Source organism: Desmodus rotundus, chromosome 3 (assembly GCF_022682495.2).
Source record: "Desmodus rotundus isolate HL8 chromosome 3, HLdesRot8A.1, whole genome shotgun sequence".
Lineage (NCBI taxonomy): Eukaryota > Metazoa > Chordata > Mammalia > Chiroptera > Phyllostomidae > Desmodus > Desmodus rotundus.
In genome coordinates, this window is record NC_071389.1 from 36,147,812 (window position 1) to 36,174,381 (window position 26,570).

Sequence of the window (26,570 nt, forward strand, 5' to 3'; positions counted from 1 at the left end):
CTGTATGTAAATTTAACAAACAAAAGAGTCAAGTTGATTATTTTAACATTAGAGTCTCTTCTGAATGAAGCTTCAGGTTAATCACTCTAGAAATAGAAACTGTTATATGGCTTGGGAAACCAAGTTCTGTCAAACTCATTTCCTCTGCCTCTCCTTCCTTTCTCCCCTCTGCATGCTATGTATTCTCTTACCTAAATGGTGATACCACCAAGCTGGGATCCTGGGGGTTATCCTGGGCCTCGCTCTCTCTCTTCACCCAGATTCAGACTCAAGGCCTAAGCTTCCTACCTATGTATCCTTCTGGAAGTGCTCCTTCTCTCTCCACAGCTGTGGCCCTTGTCAGGCCTCATCATCTCTTGCCTGAATCACCCGACCAGCTTCTCAACTGGGTCTCCCTGCCTCCAGCCTGGCTCCTCCTATCGATCCTCCTCTCTACAGCTAGACCCAGCCATGCTGCTCACCTAGCTTACAGCCTTCTGAGTGTCCCTGGCTCTTTGGGGGCAGCTATTGTTTTATTTGCCACTGTAGCCCTGCTACCAAGCACAGTACCTGGTGTCAGTGTGCACTCGGTGAAAAGATGGTTGAATAAATGCATAAATTAATAAAGTGGATAAAGGAGTTGTTAACGGGTGTGCAAGCCCTCCAGAAACTCATTCCAAGAGGTAAAATGGCAAGAGGAAGCACCAAGGTCTGTGGCCCAGAACAGCCTTCATCCTGATCCAAAATTGCCAACTGAGTACCTACCACGCCCCAGGCACTGGCCTAGGTGCCAGAGATTCACAGTTCTTCCATCTGAGGGTAGACACTTAGTATTCATACAAATGAATGCATACTCACAAACAAAAGGCCCCGAAGGAGAAATATCCCATGTTATGAAAGGAGGTGAAGCGGGAGGAGGGTCAGAGGCTTGATGGAGGATGTGATGATTAAGATCTCAGAGGGTAAGAAGCAACCGGTTGTAGAGTTGAGGAAGAGCATTCCTGCAAGTGGAGCAGCACACGCCAACGTCCTGGAATGACAGGAACTAAGATCCCTCCCAGGCAGCAAAAGGAGGATGGGGGACTGGAGCCACAGAGCAAGGGGAGAGAAGGCACCCAATGATACCAGAAAGCCAGAGGGCTGGATCCAAAATCCACAATGGATTGTAGGTGGAGACCGACATGATCAGATCTGTTCTGGAAATACGCTCACTGTTACATGGGGGGAAAAGCGGATTGAGGAAGGGGCAAGTGTGGGTGCTAGAAGCACAGTCAGGAGAAGTCCCAAAGAGAGTTGCTGAGGAGCCTGGGCCCCCGGGGATCAGTGGCGATGGGGAGAAATGGCTGCAATACAGCTTTATTTTGGAAGTAAACTTGACAAGTTTGGGTGATAGGAATGAAGGGGAATAAAGAGAAAAAAAGAGGCGGGGTGTCTGGAAGACTAGCAGTTTTTGAGTTTGGAACTTCCCCTGGGTGGCCCAAGGCATTCCTCATCCTTAATGGTGGTTTCTGGAAGCAAAAAAATGCCACAATTGCTAGGCCACTAACTTGTAACCCTTCCTCAATCTCATTACTATGCAACTGTTTTTCCATAAAAACATTAATTGGTTTTTCAGCACATCACTGTATTTGTGGGAAAACAGAATCTGACAATATAAAATGCATGTCATATGCTGCCAATGAGGACAATAAGATTTGGCAACTTGAAAAGATATGAGGGACCGCATCAGTTATCCATATAGAAGGGGCCCGTTATTTATGGAAGCACAGAGACCCATGTCCTGCAGCAGTTTCTTTGCTATTAATTACTGCAGATGGCACAACATATACATCCAATACAGACAACAACCCTATGAACAGGGTAGTGTTGTCTTCTGTGAGAAGACAGATGAGAAAATGAGACCCAGATTGGTGAAGTGACTTGCCCAAGGTCTCAGCGAACGACTGGCAGATTCAGGGTTCAGTCACAGGTCTACTAGACCCTAAATACCGTGATCTTTCCTTTGGGCCACCACACCTCATTTACAACTGAACTGGAACATTCTGCCACCTGACTCTCCTTTTCTTTCATCCAGAATGCCTTTGTGCCCGACCACTCCTACCAGGACCCATGCCAGTCTCCAAGGCTCACCTCATTGGCCTCTCTTCCATGTAGCCTGCTTCCCTTCCCAAGCAATCAATCACCAAACACACAAGGCCCCTCTCAAAGCACTTATTTTCTGCCTTATTATATACCTATTTGTGTATTACTGCACTCCCAATAAGAAACCGCAGACCCCGTGAAGGCACAGGCTTTAATGTGTGTGGGAGAGAAGCGGTAGTGTGTATATTTGAACATATGTCCTTTTTTAAACAGGTCAAAAGTTGAGAAATGAGGCTACAACAAATGTAATATAGAGTAAGAAATGGGGTAATTGTCTGACCGGCGTGGCGCGCGTGGCTCCATTGGTTAGGTGTCATTCTGCCAGGCAAAAGGCCGCCAGATGGATTCCTGGCCAGGGCATGTGCCTAGGTTGTGGGTTCAGCCCCTGGGTGAGGTGAGAGCAAGAGGCAACCAAAAGATGCTTCTCTCTCACATCAATATTTCTCTCCCATTTTTCTCCCACTCCCTTCCCCTCTATCTAAAAATAAATTAAAAAATCTTTAAAAAAATGGCATAGTTGTTTATTCAAATTTTTATTAAAATTTTTTATTAAAAAATATCGTTTACCTAGTACATGCTATTATACAATTCATGTTTCTTTTCCAGCATATGTTAAAATCATCTATATCTATATGCAGAAAGCATTCTGAAAAATAGAATGGTATTGTATCCACGAATAAGTTTGAAATGAATCTTTCAATTACAAAAATCAGTTTTAAGACATTTAACCGACATCTTGCATAAACTTTTCAAGACTTTTTACCTTTTATGAAAACTATACTTACCTTATTATATGACAAATGCAGGCTCATGCAATGTCACAGTTAGAAGGGAACTTAAAAATCATTCAGTCCAATTCTTTTACTTTGCAGTTGAGACAGAGGTTTAGTGATGCGATCTTAGTTCAAAGTCACTCAGCTAGATAGTGCCAGAGACAAGACTAGAACTCACTTCTTCTGAAATCGAACCCCAAACTCTGGGGTAGACACTACACAGGCAGCCTATCTTAATATTGATTCAGAGGTCCAGTAACAGTACCCCAACTTCATTTAGGGGTCACACACAACCTCTAAAACACATTTCCTAGACTCCCTTGCACACAGATGTAGCCATATGAGTACACTTCTGCCAAGGAGATACAAGGGGAAGCGTGTGAACTTTTAGGGAGCCCCTTAAAAAGGGAGGAGGACCCACCATTCTTCCTCCTCTTCTTCCTTCTTGTTGCCTGAAATGCAGATATGACGACTCCAGTTCTGGCGGGAGTGTGGGACCATGAGGACGAGGAGCACCCTTGGGGTAGGGACGTGGAAAGCTTCTTCAAATGAGCCTGGATCCCCAATAACCTTCCTAGGAACTGCTGGTGGGATGGTTGTGGAGTATGAAAGGGAACAAGTCATTAGTACTGACTCCGAGGCTTTTGACCTGAGCCATTAGCAGCATGAAAAGTCATTTACTGAGATGGGGGAGGAATGGGCCTACAGGGATAAGACAGGTTAGTGACGTTTGACTGCATACAACTGAAAAGCTCAAAATAACAGCAGCTTAAGTAACGGAGAAGTTTATTTTTCACATAAGAGAAGACCCGGAAATAGGTCATCTCACCCACTCTTCCTTCACAACAGACCCAGACCCCTCTGTTTCCATCGCTTTCTGCTCTCGTGCTGGTCCCAGGCGCTGTCCTCTCATCTGGCAGACAGCAGCAGCCTCCTGACGGGCCTCCCTGCTTCATGCCTACCTGCCACCTCCTCTCCCCAGTCTGTTTTCCAGCCGGACTTAATTTCTTAAAACACAAGTGGGCCCAGATGATGTACTATAGAATTATACACCTTAAACCTATGTAATTTTATTAACCAATGTAACCCCAATAAATTCAATTAAAAATAAAAACATTAGTGGGCCCATGTTACTCCTTTGCTCAGAACTTTCCAATGGCTGCCTCTGACTCTGAGTAAGACCAAAGTCCTTATTGTGGCCTACCAGGCCTGACCCATCTGGTCCCCCCCTCCCCCATTTCTGACTCCTCCTACCACTCTCCCCTGGCCCACTGTGCCCAGCCACCCTGTCCTCGTTACTATCCTTTGAACTTGTCAGGTGCACTCTGGTCTCGGGGTCCTTCTGCTTTCGGGAACGCTGCCCCCAGACAGCTTTCTTATCTCACTCCGGTCACTGGCCAAACATCGCTTTGTCGGGAAGGCCTTTGCTGACCACCGTCTCTAAGGACCCCACCCTCCCGTCTGCTTGCCCTTCAGAGCGCTCGCCACCACGGCCTGTTCATTTATGTGCACCGTCTGTCTCCCCCACGAGCTTTGCTACTCTGAGCGACTCTGCGGCCCCTGTGGAAGCTTGTTAAACATTTGCTGACAACAACAACAACAAAGCCAACTCCATCTCACTAGTTAACTGAGAAGATCTGAAAGGGTAACATGGTTTTCTGTTCTAATAATAATAAGCACAGTTAATAGCAACAACAAAACACTAAAAAATTAGAAATAAGGTTAGCGGACAGCAGTGCGTCAGGCCACTTTGTAGACTGCTTCCAGAACCGCATGTCCTTTTAGAGCAGCCCAAAACACACAAAGCCTTCTCTTGCCGTTCTCACATGACCTCCGCAGTGAGAAGGGGGGGGGGGGGGGGCGGTGTCAGACTGACCAGTCATTATCTGCTGATGAACACAGCTCTCCTCTCATAACTCTCCAGCTTTTATGGAAAATCCTGGTTAAAACATGAACAAATAAAAGGCCACTAAAACAGATTTATCTTTTCATTCACAAACAATCCATTTCTTTCAAAGTTAGGAGGTTTTTCTGTTGAACTTGTAAAATGAAAAAAAAAATTTGTAGTAAACTTTACTCCTAAGTAGGTTTTCAGCTTGAGACATTTTGAGAGACAATATATGACTAATATTTGTTTTCGGGTGGAGAAGGAGCAAAGCCTGACAGGACATCACAGCTCCTACCTCCAAAGAAGACTAAGAAGTCTAGCTTCTTCAAGAAAATAACAGGCTGAAATTTGCAAAGGGAGAACAGCAAGCTGTTTCTTAGGATTTGTTTCAAAAATACATACTCCTCTCATACATTCTTAGTGACTGTTGCTTCAAGCTGCTAAACTATTACTTCTTTGGGGGAAAAACAAAGCAGAGCTCCCAAAAAAATGAAGAGCCTGGCTTTGAAGCTGGATCTCCCCTGCATCTGAATCCCATCTCTACTAGCTATGTCCTTGGGCAAATCATCTCACTTCTCCTGCCTCCGTTCCCCTTCTGGAAAACTTAGGTAAGCTTCACAACAACCCTGGAAGAGAAGTGGCTGTTAAAAATAATGTGTGTAGAGTGTGGAGCACAGAGTCCAGCACCCAGTAGGTGCTCAATAAAAGGTAGCTGTTATCACTCCCAGGAGCAATGATCTACAGAAGCCCACTGAAGCCATCAGCACTTGTATATGCACCATATAAAAACAACCGATTTTTAAAGAACACCAGAAGATACCAAAAGTACAATAAAAAAAAAAGTCTCCCACCAGTGCTATGAATAAAACCTCCCCCAAACAAAAGAGGTGTGGACTGGAGACAATTTTTCCTCTAACAACTTTGAAATAGTGACCTCTGCTGGCCCATGGAAAACATGAGTTTTCCAACCAACGTTTTCTGACCGAGGGTTGAGTCGAGTCAGCCAGGCTTGGTCCCTGTCCCTGGAACAAAAACCAGGTGTTGCATTACAAGGGACAGAACTCGTCACAAGGGTTACCACGATGTAATTGGGATGTTAACAAAATTAAAGTCTGGCCTTTCCATTTGCTCATCCGCCCAAAAGATTTTTTTTTTTGCAAACCCTGTAGTCTCCTATTTTTAAAATGTCATAATTGCATGCAAATGTTACAGCTGAAAAACAACACAAGGGGCATTAAAAATCAATCTTCCATGTAAGCCTCAGATTTTCCAGCGTGAAGGTCCAAAAGCAGAAGTGGTGACAAATGTGCAGAAAATAGAGTGAAAAAGTCAGAATGCATCATTAAGAATATTAAAACAAAAGGGGGGGGGGGAATCTTTGGGAACACATGTCTAATTCAGCTGGGGTAAACAGCCAACTACAAAGAAGGCTTTTAAAAACCTTGCAAACCTCTTACAGATATGACCCAGAAATCCAATTAGGAAGCAGTCATGACCCTTTTCTTCAGGCAGAAATATGCTTCATGGAAGAGGCTGCTCAAGAGTCTACTGGCTGGGATGGTTAGGCATGAAACACATCCCCACTTCTTAAAGGTGTGAAATAGAACAGACGTTGCAAACCGGCAGCCACAGAAGCATGTAATTTGGCTTGGCGCTCACTTATATTTTTTTAATTAGTTAGTTTCCAACACTTTAAAAATGGAGATTTCACATCAAAATCTGAATTTTTGCCTTCTGATAAACAAATGGGGAGATCTAGACATACCAGGCAAGCATTGTCCCATGGCAACTACCAACCAGGGCCGAGCAGCCGCACAGTCATCCCTTTAGAGGGACCGGTGCCCTCTCTGGTTTGCCATGTACCCAGCAGGTCGGCCCCACTCCCGTCACCTGCGTGGCTTTTGTAACTGGGTCAAACTCACACTTGAGTTTGAGACCCTGGGTTTCTAACAACCCCAAGGCACTAAACTGACTTCAGTTCAAACAAATATCAACGGTGTGCAAGGTACGTTAATAGGCACTGGGGATAAAAAGAATTAAACATGATCCCTGGACCCAAAGAACTCATAGATCACTATTTCCAGTGAGGGCACGCAAACTGGTTATTATAATAAGACATGTGCATTGAAAAGGCAGAGAAGTGGTGAAAACTAAAGTAATTCAATTCACTTTCTACCTTTTTGTGATAATATTCAGCTCACTGATGTTCAGGTTTTTTTCTAATATATGCATTTAAGAGTATAAATTTACCTCTAAGCTTAGCATTAGCTATAGCTCACAAGTTTCCCCATGTATATTTTTAATATCACTCCCTTAAAAACATTTTTCTAACTCCCACACATGTGATTACTCGTTTGACTGGTGGGCAATTTTAAATGTATTTCTTAATTTCCAAACATACAGAAGGTTCTAATTATCATTTTTAACTGATCTTTCATTGCCTTACAAACATACTCTCAATCAGGGGTGTCCAACCCGTGGCCCATGGGCGCATGTAGCCCAGAATGGCAAGAATGTGGCCCAACACAAATTTACTTAAAACTTTTGTTGTTGTTCATCAGTTCTCACTAGTGTTTGTGTATTTAATGTGTAGCCCAAGACAAATCTTCTTCCAGTGTGGCCCAGAGACACCAAAAGGCTGGACGGCCCTGCTAAATGATTTTAATCCTCTGAAATTTGTTGAGACTTGCTTTACGGACCAACACATGAGCAGATCGGTAAATGTGCGATAAGAGCTCGAAGGGACGTTCTTCAGTTGTTAGGGGCAGTGATGCACGCGTCCATTTAGGTCAAGTCTGCTGATCGTGTCATTCAAGTGGTCTACTCTATATCTAAACTGATTTCCAAACTCTACTTGTTCTATCGCTTTACTGAGCATAAAATATCGTGTTGTAACTGTGGATTTCTCTATTTCCCCTTGTAAGTGATTCTGTGCGGTTTGGCTTCATGTATTTTATTAAGGTATAACATTCATAAAGTACATCAATCTTACATATACGGTTCAATGCAATTTTATGTGTATACCCACACAAGGTCTAGAACAATCAAGGTCTAGAACATTTCCAGCACCTCAGGCTTCCTCATGTCCTTCTAAGTCAATATGCCACCCCTCTTTCCATTACCACCAACCTGACTGAGGGGGATACCTGTTCCAGAAATGCACGTAAACACAATCATACTCCTTTGTGTCTGGCTTCTTTTGCTTAATGTTATGTCTATGGGCTTGCTTCATATTGTTACAGAGAGCAGTTCGTTCTTTCGATTGCTATTTCAAATTGCACGGTACAATTTATTTACTCATGCTATTGACAGACATTTAAATTATCTCCAATTTGGGAGCTATTGTGAACAGTCTTGCTATAAGCATCCTTGTAAACATGACTTTTGGTGTGCATATGAACTCCTTTCTCTGGGGCATATACCAGTTAGTGGAACTAGACAGACCCTAAGACAGGCATGTTTAGCGTTAGTAGGTACCGTTCGTTTGTTCATTCCAGCCACTGAGTTTTGGTTGTTCCACATTCTCAACGCCTGTCACGTCAGTCTTTATTTTTAGCCCTTCTGATGGGTGTGTAGTGGTATCACAGGATAAATTTGTATTTCCCTAATAATTAATTTCCCTAATAAGAAGTGTAGGTACCGAATACCTATCCTCCTTTTTGAAGGGTCTGTTCATCTTTTGCCCATGTTGTTATAATGTACTTTGAGGCTATATTATTAGGTGCACTGACATTTAGAAATACCTTTCTTATGAATTGCATCTTTTATTATTTTGAAGTGCCCCTCTTTATCTCTAGTAAGGCTTTTTGCCTTAAATTATACTTTGTCAAAAATTTATACATTTATACCAGCTTTCTTTTAGTGCAGGGGTGTCAAACTCATTTTCACCGGGGGCCACATCAGCCTCGCGGTTGCCTTCAAAGGGCCGAATGTACTTTTGGGACTGTATAAATGTAACTGCTCCTTAACAGTTAAGCCAGAGCTCAGTGCTGCTGCTGGGTAGAAACAAGGTGCAGGGCCGGATAAAACAAGGTGGAGGGTGGGATTCAGCCTGCGGGAATTGTGTTTGTCACCTTTTAGTGTTTAATTTTTCCTATCCTTTTATTTTTAATTTATCCTTGTTTTAGATGTGACTCTTATTAACAGCAAACAGCTGGCTTTCTTTTATTTGGTTTCATGAACTTTGCTTTTTTTTTTATCAGAACATTTAGTCCATTTATATTTAATGTAATTACCGATACATTTGAAGTTAAATCTCCATCTTACTACGTGCATTTTCTTTGTCCTATTACAGATTTTCCCTCCTGCTTGCTTTATCTTTTGTTATCCCATTCTTCCCCTGCCTCAGCTTGAAACCTTTACTATTCTTTTAGTGGCTATCCGTAAGTTACAATGCACATCTTCAATATACCAAAGTCTATTGTTGGCACAATGTAAAGACCATAGGCTATTTTAATTCGTAAATACTGACTTGTATGTCATTGTATTGTGTACTTTCTCTGTATAGTTAAAACCCCATCACACATTGTTTCTAAGTCAACAGTCATATTTACCTTGTTATTAATTTCCTCCAGCTTCTCTGTCCATCTTCTCTCTGGGGGGAAAGAAACCCAAAACCTGTCTTTATAACTTAAGTTCCTTTAGTTCCTCTGTTTATGGAATCTCTCAGCTTTGTCTGTCTGAAAATGTCACCTACCATTTTTGTAGTTTAATGGGTATGGAATTCTAGGTAGGTACATTTCTTTCAGCCTTTTGAAATTTCCATTCCATTGTCTTCAAGTGTTTTTGTTGAGAAATTAGCTGTCTAGTTATTGCTCATTTAAAAGTGGTCTTTCTCCTCCTCTTGCTACTTGTCTTCAGTTTGTAGCACTTTTACTATGATGTACGTCAGCGCACATTTTCATTTATTTGTTTAGGGCACACAGAGCTTTTCTAATCTGTGGCTTGATGTCTCATCAATTTTATAGTTATTTGGTATTAAATCTTCAAAATTGCTTCTGCACCATTAGATCTCTATTTCCTTCCAGGAGTCCAACTAGTTACACTCATGAACTTTCTCATTATGTCATCTTGTCTCATGCTTTCTTCTGTAATTATTTTTTATTTCCTATGCTTTATTCTGGATTTCTTCTGACCTACCTTCCAAGTCATTTTTTTCTTCCTACGTCTCATCTGCAATAAACCTATCCAATGACTTCTTAATTTTAGTTACTCTATTTTTGTCCAGAATTTCTCTGTGGTGCTTTTTCAAATTATGTATGAGATCTGTCCAGAAAGTAACCAGCCATGCACTACAAAAAAATAGACATTTATTGAAGAAGATACAAGATACAAAAAACACTGTACACAGGACAATGATGCCTCAGGTCCCTTCAAATAGGCACCTTGGGACTGCACACAGTTTTCTTAATCGCCATCAGCTGCCCCGTTGTATTTTCCTGAATCTCATCAATGGTCTGAAATCTCTTCTCTTTCAAACGTGATTTTAGTGTTGGGAAAAGCCAGAAGTTTCAGGGCACCAAATCTGGCTTCTAGGGGGGCTGAATCACCTGGGTGATTTGATGTTTTGCCAAAAAACTCTCCATGAGACATGATGCATGAGTGGGTGTGTTGTCGTGATGAAGCTGCCAATCACCAGTTGCCCATAGCTGTCACCTTCTGAATCATCTGAATAGTTTCCACGGAGGAAGGTTCAAGCTTAACACAAAATTTGATGCAGAATTGTTGCTCTACTCGCCCATTTTGAATGTGGCCATGGCCACACAGTACACATGCTCACTCAATAGCATTATTAAGTCTCCACTGTTTATGCATGCTCATTCCAGGCCACTCTCCTTGGCTGACAGGTTACATCGGTGTCGCACAAACCATTCTCTATTAACAATGGCTGGACTTTTTCCAAACAGACTTTGTATATTGTTTACATATATACTGTTCATATATGTAGTTTATACATGTGTGTAGTTTCTACTACATATGTGTAGTTTCTAATACACTAGTTTCTAGTTCTCTAATAAAGTAGAATTTCATTTTTAATCTTATTGAAGATAGTAATAATTATTTTTAAATCTGTTTGATAACTCTTAGTATCTGGAATCCCTGTGTCTATTTTATTGTCTGTTGCTTTTGTTTTTCTCATTCATGTTGTCTTGCCTCTTTCTGTGCCTGATTATTTTTAATTGTGTGCAGACACTGCATTTGAAAACTTGTTTGTAGAAATAATTGAGGCCCAGGGTATTGTTTTCCTCCAGAGAGGCTATATATCTTCTCCCAGGACCTAGAAACACTAGCAAAGAGAGATTACTGCAATTCAATTTAATGAGGATTCTAACTCAACTATATACAGTTCACGCAATCTACTTCCTCTTTAACCTTCCTTCTAGGGTGCAGCCCTCTGGGTTTTCAAATCAAAGCAAGGGGATTTACCAGTCCCTCTTTGGAGGCCCTGAACCCTAAATTTTGTCCCCTGTTTTGGGAGGCTCTGAGAACTGCCCCTACCTTCCACTTTCTCCTGATGAGCAAAGGTCGTCTCTTAGAAGCCATGTTGGCACTGTATGTCCTTGTTCCTGAAGCCTAATTAGACCCTTGGACAGTTGATCCATTGGGGCTAATTTCTTCCAATCAAGAATTTGGTTGGCACTCAGAACAGCTGGGCAGTCTCGATTATCTATAAACTCAGGAGCTAGCGAGTGGATGGAAAGCAGAAGAAAGCCAGCAGTCGGCGAAAGAGAACCAAAGCACTGATGCACAAAGAAGCAGAGAAGAACCATTTAGATACCCTGAGAGGTTTACAAATTCTTCATGGGGTCCGGAAGCAAATCTATCTTTGTGTCCACCTTGACTTCCCTGCGCCCTTAGGGTCAGGTCAACTCCCCTTTTTATGGTCAAACTAAGTTGAGGTGGGGATTGTGTCCTTGCAACTAAGAGTCATTATATAGTTAGGGAGGGACTATTCATTCAAGCTGCAAAACACTGTTTTTAGTTAAGTTGAGCCCTGGCTGGTGTGGCTCAGTGGATTGAGTGCCGGCCTGCAAACCAAAAAGTCACTGGTTTGATTCCCAGTCAGGGTACATGCCTGGGTTGTAGGCCAGGTCCCCAGTAGGGCAGGGAGCATGAGAGGCCACCTATGAATATATCTCTCTCACACTGATGTTTCTCCCTTTCTCCCTCCTTTCCCCTCTCTCTAAAAATAAATAAATAAAATCTTTAAAAAAATAAATTGAAAGATAAAAAGAATAAACCAGTCAATAGTCAACACATCTTTAAAAGACTATCAAAGCAAAGGTCTGTGATTGAGAGGTCACCTTCCAACGTTTCTCTGTCAGAGGAATCCCACACATCACCCAGAACTACCTCACCACTAGCTTCACCTGCAGGGCACACTCAACGGTGTCTGGTAAGATATTTGTGTGCAAGGAGAACATGAACACTTGAGGGCAAGGCAGAGCCACACAGCTCCTGCAAAATAATGCGAGTGACAAAGCAAGCTAGTACAAGGGCATTTAAGGAGATGCATTTAGTGCGGCTAAGAACAGATGCTCCATCATCAATGAGACAGTAATAGTAAGACACATCAATTTTGTAAATAAGTAGGAAAAAGGTCTATGCAAAGAAGGGTTTCCTCCACTCACTTTATCCACACAACGTGGTGAGCTTTGAGGCCAACGGCTGTGACTTTATACCAGCAGAGCCTATCACAGAGCCTGGTATATACAGCAGGCAGGGAGTGAAAGCTGAATGAGTAAACATACGAATTAATAGCATTCTACAAAAGCAAGTCTACAACACCTTGTCTTAAACTCCTGAGGCCAGACCTGTGGAGTCTGAACAGCACCTCATAATCAAACACACTACAGGAAATGTCAGCAGTCATACTACATGGAATAAATTAAATCTACAAACAGTCTCACATGAGTTAAGGTCAGGTTTAGCTACCAAATAAATGTTGACATACTGAGAAAATGTAACTGGAATCCTGGAAGGAGGGGGAGCTCATAGCCTATAAGGGGACAAAGATTTATAATCAGTTAAGTTACAACTCAGTGTGAGAAGGTCCAAAAAACAAGGAATGGCAGAGTATTGAAAAAATGAAATCTCTGGGAGTATGTGGGAAGGCTAAGCGCCCTGGGAAGAATGAGAAGTTTGCCAAGACAGGAACAACATGAGCACCTAATGGTGTGAAGGAGCAGCTCAGGTCATACCACCCGCTGCAGTTTCCAGATAAGCAGATAAACACCTGAGTACTCTCAGCATGTCTGTACTTAGAGGATCTAGTCATATCCTTCAAGCTTCCCAGTCAGCAAATCAGATGGAAAAACTGCACCTTATAGCAAATGATGGCTCACAGGCTTCAGACACTCACCAGAGAGTCCACCCCACATAAAAGAATCCACTAGAGCGGTGGTTCCCAGAGGGTGCTCTCTGACCAGCAGCACCACCTGAACACTCATCAGAAATGCAGGTCCTCGGGCCCCACCCCGATTTACATGATCTGGAGGTGCGGCCCAGTGTTCTACAAGCTTTCCGAGTGATTCCGACGCATGCCCATTTGGTGACTCCTGATCTGCAACAAACCCTTCTCACAGTGTGATTCTGGTCAGCAGCTCGCTAGGAATAGCTAGATTGTCAACTAACAAATTAAAGCCACCCTAAGCTATTTGGTTTTAAAGAAAGATGACTGCATTGGGAGAGCAAAAGAGGGATTTGAGGGCCTTAATACAGCACCTCAACTAGCTTGAGGTGAAGTTCAGACTAATCTAAGTCAAGTCGCCAGACAAAACTGTCAGTCTGGGGGAATATGATCTGTTCAGAAACACTATTCTGGCAGGAAAAGAAACTTCTATTAAAAGATGGCTTTCAGCACCTGCCTCCTTTGTTTAGTTTTGAAAAGAGCCAAGACGATGAAAAAAGATACCTTTTAAATTCAGGCTCCTTAGGGTTGCCATTAAATACTAGTCACCCACCAAATTAGTCTAGTTAAGAGCAAAAGCTGATTTTTCAAGAAATTAAACTTCTTTTCAGGTTTTATAAGCAGCGACAATAGAGAAGGAATTGAAATAGCCAAGGAAACACACGAGAAATTAAGTAATTGACCTTGTATAGGGTACATTTCAATTAACAGTCCTATTTTTTTTAAATGTCAATTTATTTTTCTACTCAATTCAGTGTCAGTGATATACAAAAAGGTATAAACTGATTACCACATTTACAGGAAGACATACAAGACAATTACCAAAGAACAAATCCGGCAAAGTAACAATTTGCAGCTGATCCATGTCCACTGAACCGTACCATGTTTATCCTAGGACACTTTCAAGGTTCTCCGGGAAAGAAGTTATATGGATTTATACCTTCCATAAGGGCCAAGCAAACATTACAAGAGGTGACAGAATCACGTTTTATACTGACAGAGAAAGCTTTTAAAGAACACTAATTTTTAGGCCAATGCTACAGCACCAGCGGGGCTCAAGGCACAGTAAGACTTCATCAAAGGAAATGCTTCTCTCCTCCAGGCCTCCCTGAGGTCCTCCTCCTCCTACAGAGTAGAAGGACCTCTTTTTAATATCAGGTGATTGAGCCACACCCTGCCCCGACAGATGGTGTGGAGATTATCAACACACAATGGGGAAAAGGAACTGACTTCCTTCCCTGCTAAACACAATCCAGATTTGGGAAGACAGTTTCCAAATCCTACCAAGCGGTCTTTATGTGACCGGTATTTTGTACAAAGCACATTCTCTGGAGAGAAAACAGGAATGAACACCTCAGAAATGTTCACATTGCTCATCAAACATACCTTTGCCCAAAGTCTCAGCCAGACATCTCATCTAAGCGTTTAAAGGAATCATCCCATCATCAGTCTCAGGAAGAAACTGGGTTCAATACTGTAATTCTTCATGGCAACAGAAGGTTAAGAAGAGTCCTTTTCTCCCAAAATGCCTCAGCCAGGGGGAACACAGAGAATGGAATATTAAAAGCTCGATGGCTTTAAAACATAAAACTCAGAAGTTCTCAACCTAGTCACAATTTTCTGGCCATCTGTAAGTAACTACCACATTCAAAATTCAACTTTCACATTTAAAAAAAAAGATCGACTCCACCTCAGGGACGAAAAAGCAATGGCAGTGGCCTAAATCCTCCGAACAACTGCTTGACAACTGGGGAGTGCTCATGAAGACACTTTACACTTAGAGCAGGATTAGCGAGATTCATTTATAATCGGGCACGTGCTGGCTGAAGGGGCAACAAACAGAGGGAACAAAGATAAAATACATCAAGTAGTCAGACTAATTGTGTACTTATATACCACATTAAAGATTCATATACAACACTGTGCTAAAGAAAAAATGGGGGGACACTAGGAGGAAAGCTAATAGGAAAAAAATTACAAGGAAACATTTCAGTCCAACGCCAGTCCAGTGAACATCTACTAGTAGAATTTCCAATCTTTCGTTTACAAAGAAGTTAAGCAAATAAATTATAAAATTACCTCGCTCACTTTGGGGACATACAACGGGCGAGCAAGCAATTCCTCTGATGTTTGAGTCTCACTTGCCAGTTGAGGACTAAGATGTTTCTGGCTGCAAACATTTTCCTAACGTATTTTAATTAGCCAGTTTTCACAGCTAAGACTGCTCCCTCTGTGAGGCCAAAAAAGCTTCACAAAATGAAGATGAAGGGTGGGAAAAAGGGAAAGTTTCCTGGTTTTTCTTGCAAAACATTTTCTCTCACTTGAAAAACTCTATAATCACTTAATGTTTTGTTCCACAAAAAGAAAGTAAAACTAGATGGGAAAAGGGTCATACACTTATTGTTTACTAGCAAGATACAAAATAAATTCATACATGTCAGCCGATTGTCTTTCAAAAACCGAATGCGAATGTTTAACCTTGTAACTTAAGAACTGAATTTTCCCACATTCCTTTATATAAAGTTAGCATCTGTAAATTGAGACTTTTTTTGGACAATCATGCAAATTTAATTTGTCTCTGGAAACAAAAACACAACCTAACATATTAACAAAATATGTCCTTTAGACAATATTTTTTCTGTGAACTTTTCTCCAGTGTTACCATTTTTATCCTTTTGTAAACAGCAACAACTCTTAAAAAGTGTACGTATTTGGAGTTGAGAGAGAGCTAAACTCTCAGAACAATTAGGAAGGAAGACTGGAGCAAGTCAACCTATTTTACCTTCTGAACTGGCTCTACTCCTTTCAAAAGCAAATTCTAAAAATTTTCTAATTATTATTATTAAGCTTTACGAGCTAGAGACATTTGTGCTGCCATAGACGCATCTCTGAAATCGAGTATTTTATTATGCCACACACACAATGAGGAACTGGTACAGAAAAGGCCGTTTTCGGTTATTCTGTTGAGAATTTCTTTCCATGATTTCTCCCATTAAAGTATAGTTTTCAAAGCAACCACCACGACAAAGGAAGCATCTAATTAGTCCATTTTCTTCTGATCCAAGAATGCTGAACATTTACTGTCCCATCTGCAGTTGTATCAGCAGTGTAATGAACACAGTTTATATTACTTAACTATTCTTTGAACTCCAAGAACTGTTGAAGTCTTTTCTGATGTTCTGCAGATGCTTGCACAGCACTAAATGAAACATAAATTCAAAGCATAAGCTTTATTTTACATTAAGCATATTAAGTGAACCACAGAGCACAGAGTCAATATTTTTCAAAACAATTAAAAATGAAGAGAAGTCCTCACTTATTTAGTACTTCTGAAAAAGTTGGATGAAAACTCTCCTTAATCTAATGAGGAGGAGGGCTTGCATTCAGTAATGGCATGCTTCCACCTTCTAAAAGACCAAAGCAAATTAAGACCGACAAGTAAAGGCATCGATTTTAACCTGCTCTGCTGTGGAACCTGCTGTGCAGAGTTCCAGGCCTTACAGATTTTCTGGATTTTATTATTTTATTTAAACCAGATTCCAACATTATCTTTGAGTTGTGGAGTATTTGAATTGCCTTTAATATAAAATCCTTTAAACTAAAATGTTTGGTTAAAACATAATAGACTCCACTAATCGTTTTCAAAGGTAACAGCTTGGTGGTTTAGATTTACTTTTCCCTTTGAAAATAAATTATGTCTTGGATGGGGAAATTGAGTTCTCTCTCAGTCCTCAGCCCCACAAAAATACATTACCTTGACAAAGTTAGGGGAAGTATATATTAAAACTAGCATAAAACTTCCTTTTAAACTTGTAGGCAAAAACAAACAAACAAACAAGAAAGATTCTGGCTTTCTAGATGTTGAATAGTAATATATTATTACTGAATGATAAAATTCTAGTAACTGAAGGTCACCAGTTTTAAAAATACCAAAGAGTCTTACCGTAACAATTTTGGTGCAAATCATCCTTTAAGTCCTTACACATACAACTCTGCTTTCTTAAACCATGTAGCTGCCTCTTACTGAACCATTTCAAGTGCTTTTCTGTGCAGATTCCCACCGAGGTGCTAGTGAGGCTGTCATCTCCAAGTAAAGGGCTCTGAACTCTCTCAGACACCAAGTCTGCAGCTTTTTTCATGAATCTTCTCTCTGCTAGCAGGCACTGCATTCTTACAACTACCAGTACTCTCGACTTTAATACCTGTCTCTTCCCCTCAAATTTTAACATTATGGGCTAGAAAATCAGTAAATCAAATTTACTTAATTTAAACCTGGTTCTCAGAGACAGAGCTCTGGATGATGAATAAATTAGACATTATGCAGTAATAAGTTATTTTCCAAACAACACATAATGTACAGTGGGGGCTTCACATATGCCCGGTCCCATTTTAAGTCTACTGACAACGAATGGAACAAGGTGGGATGAACAACCTACTGGTTAAGAGTACAGACACTGTAGATAGAACTCTCAGGTCAGAAAGTTCTGAGTCTGAATTCTGGCTCCGCAATTTATTACCTGCAAATTCTTGAGCAAGTTACTTAAATCATTAGGAAACTTGCCCACAACCCATGAGAGTGAATGATGTAACCAGACATAAATCTAAATGTTTTAACTCTAAATCTAACACTTTTTCACCCTAGCCAGTGTGGCTCAGTTGGTTGGAGCGTCATCCTATCAACCAAAAGGTCACGGGTTTGACTCCCAGTCATGCCTAAGTTGTGGGTTCGGTCCCTGGTCCAGGCACACGAGAGGGGCAACCAAATGATGTTTCTATCCCTCTCCCTCTCTCCCTCTCTTCACCTCTCTTTTATAAAATCAATAAGCATGTCCTCAGGTGAGACTTAAAAAAAAAAAATTTAACATTTTTCCCACTAAACCATTCTGTCCTATATTTGTACAAAAGAGCCTGTATTAACCTCATCAATTTTAATGCACATATAAAATTTGGCCCTTCTCAGAGAAAAGCTAAGGCAGAGGTTCATTCTCATAATTTGTTATCAGTCGTTTATCTCCCTCCCTTTCTTTTCTAAGAAATCTCAATTTTCCCCTTTTCTCCTGTTTTTGTACTGTCATCTGTACAGATAGGGATATCAGTATATCTCTTTCATTCTCTAAGCTCACTGGGTGTTTGCTGAGAGTATTCGGCAGGGCAGTTCACATCTCGTAGGCAGTCTAGTGGTGCACCGGGAAGGAAGGTAGAATTTTAAAAGCAACAAAGACCTCAGTTCAGGTTCATGTTCTAATACCCATTGAACTGTGCAATTAAGCAAGTTCTTAATCTCTTTGGGCCTCAGTTTCTATTTCTCTACAGTTATGACAATCTCTGTACACCTCACAGGCCCTTTGAAAAGAACATATAAAAAGAAATATATATATATATGGTGCAAAGTTATTGTCTAGGACAGCACTATCCAGCAGAACCTTCTACAGCAATGAAAACGTTTGTATCAAAGCTGTCCAGCACAGTAGCCACTAGCCATTGTAGTTATTGAGGACTTGAAATGAGGCCAGTGTGATGAAAAACTGGATTCTAAATTTTATTTAACTTTATTTAATTTTGGAGAGCGCAGATGTAGGAGGCATTCAGTAACAGATTTTGTTTCTTTTTAAACAAGTGAGTAACTTCTAAGGAGAGGATTATCTGCAGCTCTTTGGCATTCCCACTCAGAACCAAAGTGTTCCGTAATACTTGCTGCCTCCGCCTAGTACTATGGAAGTGAAAGAAAATATACTACTGTTTCTAAAAGCAGGTGTATGAGGAAGTTCTCAAGTATTAATTGACTGCATATAGAAAAAGCAGAGTTATCTCTCATCTTCTAAAGTTCATTCATAATTATGATAAAACACGGTTTAGTTAATAAACTAGTATCCCTTATCCTGCTTAGCTAAGTTATTTCATGAGAAGAAAGCAGTAAACATCAATGAAACTAAATATAAATAGGTTTGGCATCTAGGGTTTTCTCGCTGGCTCTGTGTCCAAAGGTCTGTCACTGGTTTCCAGCATGACTACAAAGCTCCGAGGACTCATTTGTGGAAGACTCTGTTCACCCCAAGTCTTAGTTTGCTGACCAAGACGTAGTAACAGAATTATTATTTTTCTGCCTTTTTTCTCCCTGAAGGATGTGTGGTAATTTTAAAAAACAATATATAATTATATTTGCTGCTTTTGTAACTTTCTCTCCCCTTTTCTTTGGTCCATTTGAAAGGAGGTCCCAAAACCTACACAACAGGCCACACTTTAAAATATAAAGTCTCAATCCAAGCTGTTCACTCCAGGGGGAATCATGAAGCTCCCAAAAGAACACTTTCAATGTGTGAGCCTCTATAATTTTCATACCTATTTCTCAGGAGAACTCCTGAAAATAAACTATCATCAGGGATGAAAACGGGCAAACTTACTTTAGATGTTCACCAAATGTAGTAGTTATTCGATAGATGGCAGTTTTTAGCGATGCTCTAAAGGCAAATCTTAATGTTTTATAAGAAGTATCCACAAGGGTTCCTGAAATCCGCGGTGGTTTACTGGACGCGTGAGGAAGCTTGAAGTACTTGTCGGCTGCCTGGACCAATGGAAGAAAGCACATCAGAGCAGGCTACGATGGAGGCCAACCTAGTCCGAAGGGTTAGGGAGATTTTATTTCGGATAGACAGACAGAGAGACACACATACTATAAAATATTTATTTTGGACCACAAACCATTTGAAAAACAACATACTAGAAGTCCAGCCACTTCAGTGGTTACCTGAAAAAAGTCCTTTCCTCTAATAAAAAAAGAAAAAAAATCTATACTTCACCACATCCTTGAAAATGCAAAGCGGGGAAGTGAAACACAGATATCCTACTCTGCTTATGTTTAACAGTATGAGTCCTTTGTTAAAAAGCTTGGCAAAAGTAAGGCCAAAACTTTATACTTTACACAAGTAAAAGTCATTTACTTAACTATCCAATCTTCCTTTTCAATTCTAGATGATAAAGCATCTATGAGCAAGAATGATTGGGAGAGATAAAATTCAAAAGTGAAACTGATTTTATTTATAGTTGACAGAATGGAGATTTAAGTATATCTTTAAAGGCCTCAGGTAAATAATATCATTTTTACATGATATAACTACATAAGAGATGACAGGTGAAAATAGAGAACTAAGTGTACTCATCTATTACAGCAATATACTGTCTAAAGGGACAAGAATAGTAAAAGCCTATTATTTATAATAATGAATATAACCATCAAAAGAAATAAAAACAAGTTAAAATAATATTTTTAATTTCAAGAACTCTTTTAGGTCATCTAGGTGATCCTTTTTATTTTAGCATCCTACTTTTGTTTCAAGGATGTAACATCCTCTCTTATTTCTGAGGATTTTGATGATTTTTTAATGTGTTTTTGTTTTTTGGCTTATTATAGCTTCTTCCACATCACTTTCCCCCTCTTTCCATCTTTTGGTCTTTATCTTCTGCATTAGAGACCTTTATCAGAAATCTAGTGACCCCTGCCCCGGCCAGTTGGTTGGAGTATTGTCCCAACACCAAAGGCTGTGGGCTTGATTCCTGGTCTGGGCACATACCCAGGTTTTGTGTCTGACTGCTGGTCAGGGCACCTACAGGAGGCAACTGATGGATGTTTCTCTCCCCGCCTCCTCTGTCTAAAACCAGGCAATAAACACATACTCATGGGAGCATTAAAGAAAGAGAAAGAGACAGTGGGAGGGGGGGGAGGAGGGAGGGGAGGAAGGAAGGAGGGTGGGAAGGAAGGAAGGAAGGAAGGAAGGAAGGAAGGAAGCAAGCTAGTTACCCCTGGCTCATGACTCAGACTGGGACTTCCTATCTAACCATAAGTTCTGAGTAAGTTTAGATTATTGTCAACGACCTTCACAACAGGTGATCTGTGTGAACTTTTGCAGGGTGAGCACCCAACTCAGTAACTTCAGGTCTTTCTTCTTGGATTGTTCAGTTCCCAGAGAGGAGTTTTCCAGTCCCCCAGTCCCCAGTGTTCAGGCAGCCAAGTGGGAAACACAGCTACTAAGCTTTTAGTACAACACCCAGAACTGTGTCTGGGCTCTCTCAGTCCAGAAACCTGGTGTTTAAACTTCTCTAGGGGATAAACTTCAACTACCATGGGAGTGTGGGGAAGCACCAGCAGCAGAGTCTAGAGATCTGTTTGTTTTTTGGGGGTTTTTTTAAAAGATTTTATTTATTTATTTTTAGAGAGAGGGGAAGGGAGGGGGAAGAGAGGGAGAGAAACATCAATGTGTGGTTGCCTCTCGCGCGCCCCCCACCAGGGACCTGGCCCAAAACCCAGGTATGGCCCTGACTGGGAATCAAACTGGCGTCCCTTTGGTTCATAGGCCGGTGCTTAACCCACTGTGCCACACCAGCCAAGGCGGGATCTAACTGGTTTTGAAACAGCTCTCACCTAAACCTCTTTATTCTGGTACCTGTGTCTTCATCCTTGTGGGCCCCGCTAACAACTTCAGATCTGCCTCTGAGCTGCTTAGTCACTTATCTCAACCATCTGCTTTCCAGTTTTGAAAATTTTGTTGCTGTTGTCTCTTCTCCTGTTTAGGGATTTATGTATTTTTAAACATTCTTTTACTATAGTTTAGCAGAATTTGGGGGAAGGAACAAGATTTGATACATGTGTTCAGTCTGCCATGATAACTTCAAGTCTAATCATTTATTCTTTCAACAGTAACTTGTAAGAATATTTCCCAAGACTGGGACATACTTGAGGTAATTTTAGGCACCAGGGAGGGGGTATTCCGTGACATGTTAAACAACATTAAATAGCACTGAATCATATGGAAAAGTTACATCCTCTTCAATTTCCTTGTAAACCTTCTGATTAACTCTCAGTATATCAGGACAAATAGTCACCATCATTTACTACCTTGGTCCAATGGACTCTTTTTCCAGTTTAAAGTTATTTTACGAACAACTTACAGAAGAATGACAGGATAATATAAAATAATTTTATAGACATTTAAATAAGAATATGAACATATTTTCCAGGTTTTGAACATATAGATATCTGAAATGGGCAATGCACTCTGAAGGCAACTCACCAGTTATCAGGCATAAACCTGGAACATATCCTTGTAATACTGATTTCAAATTGAAAATATATCTTCAATAGGTTCTGGCCTATCATTACTTCTGGTTCTTTTTCTTGAATGTGTACAATCAAAATGCAGTATTTTTAAAAACTTTTAACAGCTTATAATTTTGTTGAAAAGAGTTCAACTATTTTCTTTACAGCACAATTGCAAAACGTTTTCATTCTTAGGTTTGTAAAGACAAATTCAAAAGATTAATCCAGTGACTTTTTTCATTTTGCCATCCTCTATGCCTTCCAATCACCTTTGCACACCTTTAGCATTTATCCACTGATGAACTGTATGAAGTAAATTTTGGTGCACATGTATCACAGAAGATGAAGGAATGTTTTCATGTGTACTTTCAGCAAAAATGGGATTGTGTACTTTCAGCAAAAATGGGATGATTCGGGCTCTTATTTATATTGTGGGACAAAGTCCTTCGTGTTAAATGACTTACTAGATGAGAGTACCACATATACATATTTCCTTTTTCTCCTTAAAAATATATTCTTCTGTCATCAATTCTTGAACTTTAGAAAATATATCTAGAATATTATCCTTTGAAAACTTAATCTGAAATCCCTCCTGTATGATCAATTTCACCATCATTAAAGCTCACAGCTGTTCTGCCCACTGCAGTGACCAGTGAGATACAGGCAGCTCTTGGTCACTAGAAATGTGGCTGGTCTGAGCTCAGACTGTGCAAGTAAAAATACACACGGACTCTGAAAACTTACTATTAAAAAAGGAGTATAAGATATCTCAATAATTTTATACTGACTACAGGATAAAATAGTATTTAGATATACTGAGTTAAATAAAATACATTAAAATAAACCTCACCTGGGTTTTTTTAATGTAACCAGTGAAAAATGTACAGTTACATATGTGAATTGCACTGTTTCTAATGAACAGAGGCGGTGGTCTGAGTGCTGTTATCTGTCTCTTTGTATTCATCTTCTGGTTTATCTAAATGACTAAAATTATGAAAATAGTGATTAAAATAAAGTTATGGCAAAAACTATGAAGGCAGTATACGAATAGCTCGACCCAGGAGCTACTGGCTTATACCATGTAATGGCGTGCTCCGTGGTGAGGAGAACCGCAGTACTTCACCAGCTGTGCGACTGAACAAGTACCTACTGCGGCTCGGCTTAGGCACTGCCCATGGTTCCTGCACTGAAGACGCAGTTCACACACTGGGGTCTCAAATACTTAGTTAAGAATCATCCCAAACAATGAAAAAGAGGAAGCAGTGAGTACAGCACACCACTGAACAATATACTCTTCAGGAAAAATTAAAAATTCCATGAAAGCCTTACTGTGGCCCTAACAGAAATTTAAAGAAGGGCTGTACGATGAAAACAGATACTTTGTGCCCATTTATATTTATCTGCAGTAGCATATGCACAAAAGCCAATTAAAGAGAAAAGTCCAGTTGCTCTCTCCTGAATATTTATCTACCACTGTCATTAACAAACGTCCACTGTGCAGAGCCTTGGAAGTTCCTGGTCTCAAGGACCCTACTTATAAACTAGTTAAAGCAGAAGTTTTACTCTACTAAAGCCTGAGTCCCAAACAAGTGCTAAGGATAAGAGCAGACTCTGTTACTGGAAGTTGGGACTACAGAGCAGTGTCTCGGCTTCAGGGCTACTGACATTTGGGGCTGGGTAACTACCATGGGGGCTGTTCCTGTGCACCACAGGCTGTTTAGCGGTGTCCCTGGCCACTGCACAATGGTGACAGTAGCACTTCCCTAGTTGTGACAATCAAAATGTCTTCAGACACTGACAAATGTCTCCTGAGGAATAAAACCGCCCCTGGTTGAGAACCACTACTACAGAATAAAAGTAGTATTAGGTGATGATGATAGCCAAGTACCAGTGAGATGCTACTGAGACAATGTCCCTGCCTCCACTCTAATAAAGACAACAAAGTAAACAGACAATTAAAATGCAGTGCAGTGAATAACGTATGAGATGGGGGTTACAGGGCAGAGACAGACCAAAGGAGAAAAACATGTTCTAGGCAAAGAAGGAAAGAAAAGACATCATGTACAGAGTTAGAATTAGGTTAAAAAAATGTATTTGGGAGGAAAAACCGAACAGTCCACGGTGGTTACTAGAGCAGAGGGCTCAGGGGTGAATAGGAGGCTGGAGTCAGAATGAAGAATCTCTGTCAAGAGTTAGCAGGGAAAAGAGGCTGCAGAAATAATTCAGGTCAGGAGTGTCCCGAGCCTGCAGTAAGGTCCGTGCAGGAGAGATGGGCAAAGAGAATGGATAGGTGATGAATATGGGATTGATCCCTTGGGGTTCTGCCATATGGGTGCAGCTGAAGAACACGGGGACAGGGTGTAGAAAGATCAGTAATAAAATGATTATGACAGACGTAAGGTCTACGCTGGACAGGAAAGACAGAGATGTAGCCAGGAGGGAGCAGAAAGAGGAGGTGAAAACACTGGAGGGGCCTGTGCTTGGCGCAAGAGCTCTTACACGAGCCCACAGATGGATGGGTAAAATTCAGGGGCACTAACTTTAGGATGAAAACTGCATACTTACCTTCACTAGAGGACAGAATCCTGGACTTCTATGCTTTGGAGGTGGAGAATTCAAGAGACAATGAGGCAAGGATGATAGCCATGGGAAGAGACTTAGCGTATATAAAAGGGTAGCGAAGAGGAAGAAGTCAAAGAACTGTGGTGCGCAGGTGTGGGACAAATACCCATCCGTGTGGACACTGAATAACTCATTATAATCAATCTGAGGATTGCTTTCAGGAAAAGACTGTAAGGTAGTCTGCAAAATCTAGTGACTGCCGAGCACGATAACAAGGCTGACGGAGGTGTGGCCTAGGGGAGAGGAGATGCCACCACTGCCACCAAGGAAGAGTTTTACACTCAGTACCAAATCACCAGGCCTGTTCTTTGTTCCTTTTACCTCTTTCAGTTTGCAAAAACTTACTCTGCCTCCTTCTACTCTGCCCCTCAAAAGTATTCTCCTTTCCAACTCCTGTTGCAAAGTAAATAGGGCCTGACCTTTCGTCAAATCTGTAATTCCTACCTCCCCAACCAATGGTATGAATACCTGTAATCCAGTAAACAGACGGCTTTCCTTGTCATACCCAACCACAATCAACTACAAAGAAGAATCAGGAATACTTACAGTGGAGAGGTGAGAAGAAACTAATCTGCGTCCAGAATATCTCTGGGCGGTGATTCCCTATGAAATCAATTGTTGTAACCAGCGTTTTGAAAAGTGAAATAGAATAGAAAACATCAGGATGCAATACACATCGTAAAAGGCAGGCACTGTTCTAAGAGTCTCTGGTTCTTGACTTGAGGTGGTGGACTCACATGCAGATGTACACATGTGTTATACGACATGCAGATGCGTTACAGAATTACACCTGAGTCCTATATAAATTTATCAACCAATGTCACCGCACTAAATTCAATTAAAAAAGAATCTTCTGTTTGTTACTTACACACACACAAACACATTCTGAGTCTAATATAAAATAAATGTACTACAGGTCACGGTTCCAAAAGTTTGAACTGGTAAAACCTTTCTCTCTGAAGAGAACCCCAAGTGAAAATGAAAAGCTCTGAAGGAGAAATAACGGGTATGGACCGGTAGCTTTCCCTGGGGTCTACTACATTGTTAATGGCCTTCAATTAGCTTCGGGTTCACGTCCCAGCTCTGCCACCTGTAAGACTTGTGTGTAAGAAAGTCACAGTACTACCAAGCTCCCCTCTTGCATACAGGAGAGCTAAATTACCTCCATCTCCGTTTCTTCACAAGATAGTTACGAGGATCAAAAATAATACGAAATTGCTTTGTTGACTATAAAGCATATTGTTACTGTCATTTGAAACTACAAAACCAGAGTGATGAAAAACAAACTATGCCATGAGTACCCAAAATATGCCCAAATCATTGTTACCCAATTGTGTAGCTGGACAAGCCAAATATTAGCAGTTGTGGAAAAATACTAGGAAATTGTAGTTCTTTAGAGAAAGGTAATTAAAAAAAGAGGACAAATAATGAAACATACATGTCTCAAGTAACATACATGAGAAAGTGAGCACAAAGAGGACTCAAAGCAAAAAAAACCCACTGGTTTTGATGGGTAACACTTTCTTAGAGGTGAAATGAATTGTGATGAAGAAAGGAACAGTGACGCATGTTTTTTCTTCAGATCTTTAATTGCCTCCTAAGTCCAAAAGATGTACCCATTGTTGTCCTTCAAGCCTAGTTCAGTGTCACCTCCCCCAGAAAACC

At 40.8% G+C, this 26,570-nt stretch overlaps 1 protein-coding gene across 1 annotated transcript in view; it reads right to left on the reverse strand.

Moving 5' to 3' along the window:
- Positions 1-16,077: 16,077 nt before the first annotated feature.
- Positions 16,078-26,570, reverse strand: part of NDC1 (NDC1 transmembrane nucleoporin) — a 40,030-nt gene continuing 29,537 nt past the window's right edge. The window contains exons 17-18 of the mRNA XM_024571216.4: positions 19,594-19,754; positions 16,078-16,391 (exon numbers count right to left, since the gene is read on the reverse strand). Of these exons, the coding sequence (XP_024426984.2) occupies positions 16,328-16,391; positions 19,594-19,754 (225 nt within the window). The 3' untranslated portion in view covers positions 16,078-16,327. The remainder of the gene's footprint in view (positions 16,392-19,593; positions 19,755-26,570) is intronic.